The sequence below is a fragment of the Palaemon carinicauda genome, chromosome 11 (genome assembly GCF_036898095.1).
Source record: "Palaemon carinicauda isolate YSFRI2023 chromosome 11, ASM3689809v2, whole genome shotgun sequence".
Taxonomy (NCBI): domain Eukaryota; kingdom Metazoa; phylum Arthropoda; class Malacostraca; order Decapoda; family Palaemonidae; genus Palaemon; species Palaemon carinicauda.
The window spans coordinates 79,770,865-79,780,883 of record NC_090735.1 but is presented as its reverse complement, the minus strand read 5'-3'; the positions used below and the strand labels follow the sequence as shown (position 1 = coordinate 79,780,883).

Genomic DNA, 10,019 nt, shown 5'->3' with positions numbered 1-10,019 from the left:
TCGCTCGTTAAAGGCAAAATCTTCATAATATTCCACCAGGTAGCAGACCAGGAAGTAATGCGTCAGGCAGCACACGGGGTAGTAATTCATCATTGAACGATGATTCTGATAATTTAGGTATGGGTGCAGTGTTGAAATTAATTCCAAAATTTGATGAGGAAGCTGTAAAAAAATATTTCATGTCTTTTGAAAAGTTAATGAACAGAGTAGGTTGTCCCAAAAACAAGTGGACTTTGTATTTACAGTCAGTCTTAACCCCTTTACCCCCCAGGCTATTTGGAAATTTCTAACCCTTAACCCCCAAGGGTTATTTTTTTTTTTCAAGCACATTTTGCAGTATATTTTTTTCAAATTGTTCTAACAGCCTTAATTTTCGTCATAGAGAGGTCAGGTTGGTCTCATTCTCTTGGAAAATCCCTGAAGTTTCTCAAAAAAAATTATCAAAAACATGCAAAAAAAAAAATTTAAATAGCAGTTTTTTGCAAGAACGTACCGGTACGTCCATGGGGGTAAAGGGATGAGTTTTGTGAAACGTACCAGTACGTCCTTTGGGGGTAAAAGGGTTAAGTGGTAGGGCACTTTCTGTGTATAGTTGTATGTCTGAGGATGAAAGTGAAGACTATGATATTGTGAAAGAAACTGTTCTTAGTGCATACAGGTTAGTACCAGAGGTGTACTGTAAGAAATTTAGAAGTTTGAAAAGAGATGAGAGCAGTACTTATGTAAGTACGGAAAGAAGTTAGAAAGATCATTTTGTGATTGGTTAACTTCCGCTGAAGTAGATAATTTGATCTCAAGAACTTAGTTTTGTTAGAAAACTTCAAAGATAACATATCTCCAGACGTTAAGCTATACAGTATATAGAAGATAGGCGTGAAAAGTCTTTTACAGATGCAACAAGGTTGGCAGATGAGTACAGTCTTACTCATACTTTAAGCGATAATAAGAAGAAAAATAATCCTTCTTCTAGTAAGATGCAACATAGTAAGAGTAGTTTTAGCAATAGTAATACAGGGAAATATGATTATCATTATTATTGTTATACATGTGGAAAACCAGGTCATACTTCCAGGTTTTGTAAGAGCAAATGGGAAGGTAGTAATTCAGAGATAATTTGTTATCAATGTAATAAGAAAGGGCACATAGCAAGGAATTGTGTAGTAGAGGAGAAGAATGTCAAGAAACCAGTATCTCTAGTTAATAATCTTTCGTCAAGCAGGAAAGACATTATGAAAGAAACTAGGAAATTTTACGGAGATATTTTTTGTCTGAAGGTGTAGTTTCTTCGCTTGAAGGAGGGGATTCGAGAGAAGTTGTCTTGCTTAGGGACACCAGAGCAACTGTTTCCTTTATTAGGAAAGAGTATGTGCCAACAAAAGCAAAAATCAGTATGAAAGAAAAAGTAATGTTAGGTGGGTTTCCGAATACAGGTACTTGCGTTGTTTGTCCTTTGTTGAAGATGAACTTGGTAAGTCAGGGATTGTCAAGAGATGTAAAGCTAGCAGTTGTAGACTATTTGCCAGTTGACGGCGTTGACATTATTGTCGGTAATGATTTAACTACATCAAGATGTGTGTATCCTATTTTAAGTGAGGTTCCAGTGCCTGAAATGGTAGTAACTAGGTCAGGTTTAGATACAGATATAGACTACAGTCATAATTTGTTCGAGGATTCGAACATGTGTGATGGAGGCAGTGAGGTTGATCTTAGCAAGTGTGGGGTTGAGAAGACCGACTCCATCAGTGTTGACAGTGTTAGCCAAGTTGATGATGTAGCTGTCGAAAGTAGTAACCCAGACATAGTCGATGTAGTGGATTCAAGTAATAGTTACTGAATGGTTTATGCACTAACATTTTGAATAGAGATGAGCTAATTAAGATGCAGAGAGAGGATGAGACACTGTCTCGAATTTTTGAAAGTGAATTGGATGATGATCTCGATAATGTTTGTAAGGAAACCTTCTGTTTAAAAGACGAAATTTTGTGTCGCTATGTTCGCTCCAAGTCAGTTAGCAAAGAGAATAGAGAGGATTACATACAAAGAAAAGCTTGGGAATTAGCAATAGAAAACGAGAGCAACAATCAAGGGGAAACTATAAAAAAAGAAGATACAATCTTATGGCAAGGGAGAGAAATTTCCGTGTGGGAGATAAAATCTTAGTTTTAAGTCAGAAAGAAGGTCCCTCATTATCTTATAAGTTCGAAGGTCCTTTTCCTATTTTAGGAAAAAGGTGCAATTTGAATTACTTAATTGATATGGGTAGATGTAGAGCTAAGTGGCTGCACATAAACTTGCTAAAGCAATACAACGAACACCCAATACCAGTAATAACTGTGTAGAAGCGAGAAATTAGTTTTGAGAAAAACTCTGATGTGCTTAAGAATTTCAAGTTATTTAACTCTAGTTTAGAAGAAGAAAAACTGAGTGAGTTATATAGTTTTTCTAAATTATCCAGAAACTGTTAGTGATAAATTAGGTTTAATTAACCTTTTAGAACATGGTATTGAGTTACAGCACACTATACCCATCAGACAAAATCCGTATCGTTGGAGTCCAGAGAAGGCAAATTCAGTACGAAAGGAAATTAATTATATGTTAGATAATGATTTGATAGTTCCTAGCAAGAGTGAATAATGTTCTCCGATAGTTCTGGTAAAAATGGAAGATGGAACAGATAAGTTGTGCATTGACTTCAGAAAAGTGAATAGTGTTACTAAGCAAAGAAATTTTCCACTTCCCAGGATCGACGATTCCTTAGATAGGATCGGGAATGCTAAATTCATCTCCAAGCATATTTAGCCAAAGGTTATTGGTAAGTACCTCTAAGCAGACGAGGTAGGAAAATATCCGCTTTTATAACACAGTTCAGTAGTTTTGAACCTAAAGTAATGCCTTTTGGGTTAAGAAATGCAGCCAGTACTTTCCAAAGATTAATGAATATAGTTTTAGATGGTATTGATAACTGTGTCGTGTATTTAGATGATCTTGTTATATTTTCAGAAACTTAGGAAAAACATTTACGAATTTTAGCTTAAGTCCCGACAGCCCTTGAAAAAGCAAACCTTGTATTAAATTTAAAGATATACTAATCTGGGAAAACCTATATCACTTATTTAGGGCATAAAGAGGGCCTCGGTAAGTTTTGTCCTAAGAGTGGGAACACAGAAGCTATCATCAATTTCCCAATCCCAGCAACTAAAAAGCAGGCCATGAGATTTCTCGGGATGGTTTCATATTTCTGTAGATTTGTACCCAATTTTTCAGAAGTAAGCACTCTCATAACTAATCTTTTTAAGAAGGGAAAAAGTTTTGTATTTGATGAGGAATGTGTAGAAGCTTTCAATAAATTAAAGGACGTAATGCTTCACGAGCCAGTATTATTGTTAACTGATTTTACCAAGAAATTTAATTTAGCGATCGATGTTAGTGACATTGGTATAGGGGGAGTCTTGTTGCAAGAAGTGAATGGAACCAAGCACCCAGTCGCATATTATTCAAAGAAACTAAGTAATGCTCAACAAAATTATTCAACTATTGAGAAGGAATTGTTCAGTTTGGTTTCAGCCTTGCAGCACTTTGAGATTTATGAACGTAGTAGTCCTGTTTTAATTGTGTATAGAGATCACAATCCATTAGTTTATTTGGAAAGATTTAAGAATATGAAAAAACGCTTCATGCGTTGGAGTTTAGAGCTACAAGATTATAATCTGAAGATAATTCATGTAAAAAGGAAAGAATAATGTTATAGCTGATAGCCTTTCCAGAGATTTTTCAGAATAAAAAAGTATTTCTTTTTTATCAGCGTATTTTTTTTTTTTCTGAAGCTTTGTGTTGAGTGAATGGATTGCAAAAGAAGAATGTCTTCCTGATATTATTCTTGAGATTCATGCAGATGTTCATCGGTTCAGGGATGAATGAGTTTTTTTGTTGCAGACTTTAAAAAAAAAAAAAAAATAAGTAAAGTCAGTATATTTTCTTTTTTTTTTTCTTTTGGGGGAACATGTCATGGGTAGATATAATACTTAAAAAAGGATATAATAAAACACAAAAATATCTATGGAGATGACCACTGCCCACTATAATTAACTCCGCCCACACACGGGTATATAAACTTCAAGAAAAGATTGTCCAAGAGAGATAGGACAGGACATAAGACAAGAGAGGAACTATGTCCGAAGTAGATAAGATCCAAGTCCTAGCAAGATAAGAAACAGAGAAGACCAGAAGTCTGATAGAGCCAGATTCTAACTTTCCCTTCAGACAACAAAAGCCTATCTCCAAAAGATCCTGCTATGGCCGAGAGGAAGAGACAAATTGAAGCAGCCAGCCCTCCCTGCTTGTGGCAAGGATTAGCCAACACTGCCTGCACCTGCCTTCGTTCAACAGTATCATCGAATCCTTGGAAGAAGACCTTTGATGTCCCTCTTTGATGACACCCCTTTTGTGACGTCTTCGAATCTGGTCATCATGCGAGTTTCATCTGAACTTCAGCCGCTCTTCTGCAATGTTTTCAAGCCTGAAGTCTCCGTGCCAGTATCATCTCAGCAGCCGCAGAAAACTATTCCTTAAATATTTCTACCTTACTGACTGTTCCCCTTTTCTGTTGGTGTTTTGATTGATTTGATTTGTCAGTTAAAGCAACTGAAGAAGTAACATTTATTTTCTTTATGAGTTTGTGAATAAACGTGTTGTTTTTTTTTTTGTGTCTTTCTTTTTATATTTATTTCCCATGTTTTAATGTCTGTTGTTGCTGATATCTATTTTCCTTATTAAAAGAACCTGTAACGATTTTAAGATCGTAACACAGTAGTACCCGCATCCAGAGAAGTGAACAGACCTTTGTCAGGAGCAGGACCTCATCCACCCATTTCGTGCGAGCGAGGTTGGCGCTCACGCACTGGAGCTGTATATATATATCGCTTTCTCCTAGCCTAGGAACTGTTCATTCGCAAGCCAGAACATCATGAGCCAGAGCATCGAAACACCGAGTAACGATATCAAGTGTTTAATGGTCTGTATTAGTAGTTGTGAGGATAGTACTACTTACCAGAAATTTCAGAAAAGAAGCATGATGCCGTCATATTTCTGGCGGAAGGCAAGTGGCAAATCAAGTGATTTCCTTTCGATGTGTTACTAAGATTCCCATAATCGAAACATCGAGTGATGATACAAAAAAATGAAGATTTAACGGTAAATTCAAAATAAAAGAGAGAGAGAGAGAGAGAGAGAGAGAGAGAGAGAGAGAGAGAGACTAATAATGTCTATAAACAAATGGTAAGGAAACTGTGATACCCTAAAACATTGGTGCTGATATAATAGTCATTATGAAGAGATTTTGAATGTTAAGAAAATTATATAACTACGTATCATTCATACTGTATGTGCGCATAATCGCAATACAGCAGCGTGACCTTGAAATCAGCTGATTACCGAAAGTAAATCAAAAGTAATTATTGACAATTGAAATGCTCAAATTACTGAAAAAAAGTATAAACATGTTTTAATAAACCACAATTAAACACAATGCCAAATGAAATATGAGGGCTTAATAATGAACTAAAAATTAATTACTGTATGAAGCTTTAAAAATGAACTATCCGTAAGTGTGTGAGCACACACACACATACACAAAAAGAAAAAGCAAGAACGTTTTTGCATGATAACTAATAATAATGATTAAAACAAACTGTATGAAAACTGTTATTTCCTATAACATATTGGTGCTGATGTAATATTCATCATGAAGATATTTCGAATAAGTTATGAAATTATATAAAAAATACTCTATTCGTATGTACACCATGTTTCGATACGTTAGCGGGACCTTCAAATCAGCTGATCATAACCAAAGGTAAACAAAATATCAAGAATTCTTGATAAGTAAAATGCTTTCAAAATTGAAAAATAGAATGAAAAAATGAAACAAAAAAAGGAAATAATGATATACAGTAAGAAAATATTAATAAAATATGATCGAGATGATTGCCAAATCATGACATATCATAATAAATCTACGGAAACTTCACTTTTTGAGGTTGATATACATCGAAATCGACTTATGATGCATCTATTGGTCCCTATCTCGGTCGTAAGTTGACAACTACCTATAGTATGTGAGTTGCATTTCGTAAGTTGGAAAGAGGGTGAGCATGCTCAGATGTTGACGGGCAAGGCATGATTGACTTGTCTGCAAACACGTACTGCCATCTCTCGTGAATAACAGAACAATCTGGAACTCACCACAAGGGGGTAGACGCCCGAGGAAAACCATTGGAGGGTCTATCACTCACGAGACTCGCAGAGACTTGTTGCGTCTTTACAGCATGGTGAAAATGGACTGCAACTACGGGGAATTGGTGGCCAAGATCAACAGGACGCTTCGAAGCGCTAGAGCAAGGTAGCGAAGAATCGCATACTTGCTTACAAAGTACTGGTGAGAAGGGCAACCAACCACATATGGTGTAGGAACACAAGGTGCTGGTGAGAAGGGCAACCAACCTCATATGGTGTAAGAACACGAGGTTTCTTTTGCTGAGCTAGCTCAGCATGCGTGCTCACCATGGGGGAATCACACGCCTAGGTGAAACTCCAGGAACAACACGCCTGCAACTCCTCAGGTGGAAGAGGAGCTACAGAGTTAGCATTAGCATGAGACACGAGACTAACTGGAAGGGACTCTACTCCAATGAGTTGATGGGGATGGTTGTGACCAACCTCTGCAAAGGCACCTGTGTGGGCCTAAGTGTCCCAAGCATTAGCACTTCCAAAAGTCATTCCTTCCTGGGAAACCCAGAAGCTCTAAGGAAGGCCACAAATGACGCAAGACATCAAGAAAGCTAGACTCGCCACAGGAGCACAGGTGTCAGGGAGTTAAATGGAACATCCCCTGGAGGAGGCCGCATGAGCAGTCAGCAGGGAGAATAAGAGGCGTCGGAGAGAGAAGTCGGGATTTCTTAGACCTCAGGAAAGACTCTGAGAGAAGAGTCTCTTAACAACTTATTCCGCCGCCTAATGTACCGCTTCCACTGGGAGGATGCTGACTCCCGGCACTCGTCGCAAGGAGAAGCCTGTGTGCAGGAGTGTCATTTTGCACACGAGGCAAAATCGGTGAGGATCCATCTCTACAAAGGAGTCCGGCTATGCCAGGGCAAACCCGCTTAGTCACAATCCTCAAAGACAAGACACACCTGCACTGAGAAAAATTAAGTTTTATGGCCAGGTAATAATAGGGGTTTACGGGAGCATAAAAGTACGTTTTCTCTTTACAAATCTAAAAATAAAAGTGATGTATATCGCTGGGTGGGGGTGTGAGCTGGGAGGCTAGTCTACCCATCGCTACCTCCACTAACTAGCGGAGGGTTGTAGATACCTCGCGTAAATGTTTATAGCTCGATTCCAGCTATGCTGAAAATATATATTCATAGTAAAAAGTGAAAGGTTTGTATTTCTGTAGGAACAAAAGGGGTTATACTGTACAGGTAATGTTGAGAATTTTATCTTCTTATTTCTAGTAGAAGCTTTCCATTAAAGAATGAACAGCATGAACTCCAGGAAGTTTTAATGAAATAATGAATGATTATTACCAAATGCTACTGCCAAGATTTTTCCTTAGTGGCTAGCTTAGCAGCTGTTCCAAGAGCAGGGAAGGATATAATTGTGATACGACAAAATTTCATTTTTTTATATTTAAATCTAAAGCAAATCACCCACAGTGAAATGTATAATGGCCTTAAAATTTTATAAAGAAAGAAATATCAATAACAATAATGCTCACCTTATCAAAATAAACCATATCATCCTTCTCAATTGCCTTACGAAATTTTACTAGATCTTGTGACTTGGGTCCACGATATGGGCTAGGCTTTTCTGCATTAAGATTAACAGTTTTGTTGTCTTCACTAACACCAATGTTCTGTGTCAGAGCAATTACTGGTCCATTTTCAGCAAAATATAGAGCATCTTCATATGTACTGAAACTTTTAAACCTGGAACCTCGAAATTTCTTCATTGCAGCAAGGCATTCTCCTTTATCTAAATACACTTTTTCATAATCTGAAAAGAAGTGCAATGACTTTTATAATTTACTAAGGATGTGAGATCTTAGGATAAATACAATACTGCATTAAAACAAGTATGATTAAATTGTCAACATTTATGAATGAAGCACTTCAGATCAGCTTTTGAGTAATATTTCATAGTGTGCAAAAAGATTATCATCAAAGGACCATTTTTAAATAACCATTTCATAATGAAACAAAAATTACCAACAAAGAAAATAAAATGTATAACTAGCGATAGTTTTACTCATGCACTTCGATAGTACAGTACAAATGTGATTGAACCACTACAGATGCATGATTAAAAAAGATACCATGACAGTAATTAGATTTAGTTCATGTAATCTTTTCCCCCAAGAAACACCTAGCATCAGGTGATTAATTCTCTTGCTTGTTTGTAATGAATTTTGGCATCAAAGTCAAAGGGTGGAAATTCTGTATAAACTGAGCTTGTGTGTATGGAAAAAGTAATTACAGTGCCAACAAATACAAAACATCTTTATATACATACTCACATCTCATTGATCGGGGACATTTATTGGAAATGGACTCCTATGACAATTAGATGAAATTTAATGCGAATAATTGCGAACAAAAGGATTAGTCAGTGTTTTCAAGCAGAGGCTATATGGCTGTTTACTCTGAGGCCCTTTGTGTTGGTTTAAACATTGAAGTTGAATTGAACCACAAGACCCAGGAAACAACACATATCTATGGGTATTGGCAGCTTGTACCCATAACAAATTAATGAAAATTTTTTATTGGTGAATAGTTGACAAAATAACCATCACCAGGACTGCCTATGGCCTGATGCTGATATTAGCCTCCTCAAAATTCTTTTTATTAAGATTGTTCATTTATAGTGAACAGCAACCAGAGAGAGGCTTTTCATGGCTAATGCCATGCAACAAGCCACAGTTTTTATTCTTATTGGCAAGAGTGACATCTTATTGGCAAGAGTGACAACTATCATCACCTAACAATGACAGCCAAGATGCTTAAAGCTAAACAGGAGACCATAACAACAAAGTAACACATATATACTAATGCAGTAGTAAAGTCTTAATTTTGGACATAAAAAAAAATGACATGGAAACATTGACCAGGACTAGAATGAATGAATGATTTGAAGTTCTCTGGCATCCTGACATCGAAGGTCATTGACACCAATATCGTTTATCATATATAAAGATTAAAAGAATATTCAATTAAAAGCAGAAAACTAAATATGTTATAAAAGTTAAGTAGCATTAAGAAGACCTGCTTCTGATATGAATTTAAAAGTGCCACTAGCATTGTACGACACATCTAGTCCAAGGATCTTGGCAAGGATGAACCTGCCATTCTCACCTCGAGCCTCAAACAGATAGCTATTTCTTTCTGTGCTATAAGTGGGGCATTCAGTCAACAAATGCATCACTCCCAAGGGTATCAAACAGTTGTCGCAATATGGTTGGTGTTAGCCAGACAGCAGAAACTCGTGTGTCATCCGAGTGTGATCAATGCAGAGATGACAAAAGGTAGGCTCCCATTTTCGGGGCATCCCATTATACCTCCAAGGGGATATAACAATCACAATTTCTCTCATCTTATTTTCAGTTAAAGTATCCCAATGCTTTTGCTAACTGTTAAAAATAAAATTCTTAAATGCTGGTAAAAAATCATTACAGAGAATGGGATACCTTCTTGGCAGCAACTCGGCTGTAGCACTCTTTGCCAGTGAATATGCTTCTTCCTTTCCACACACATCTACGTGTGCCGGAACCCAGCAAACTCGAACTGTTACACCTTTTAAGCCAATAATTAAAATCCACTCTAAAATCTTTAAAACTAAAGGGTTACTAGAATTAAAACCTTCTAAAGCTTGAAGGACACTTCTTGAATCACTATGAATGGTAAAATTGCCCTCCTCTTTTAATTCCATTTTCTCAATGGCGGTTAGTATGCTATATAATTCAGCAG

General features: G+C 36.8%; 1 protein-coding gene across 1 annotated transcript in view; it reads right to left on the bottom strand.

Annotated features, from left to right (window-relative positions):
* Window positions 1-8,048, bottom strand: part of Ankle2 (ankyrin repeat and LEM domain-containing protein 2) — a 668,076-nt gene extending 660,028 nt beyond the window's left edge. The window contains exon 1 of the mRNA XM_068383147.1: window positions 7,775-8,048. Within this exon, the coding sequence (XP_068239248.1) occupies window positions 7,775-8,008 (234 nt within the window). The 5' untranslated portion in view covers window positions 8,009-8,048. The remainder of the gene's footprint in view (window positions 1-7,774) is intronic.
* Window positions 8,049-10,019: the final 1,971 nt, after the last annotated feature.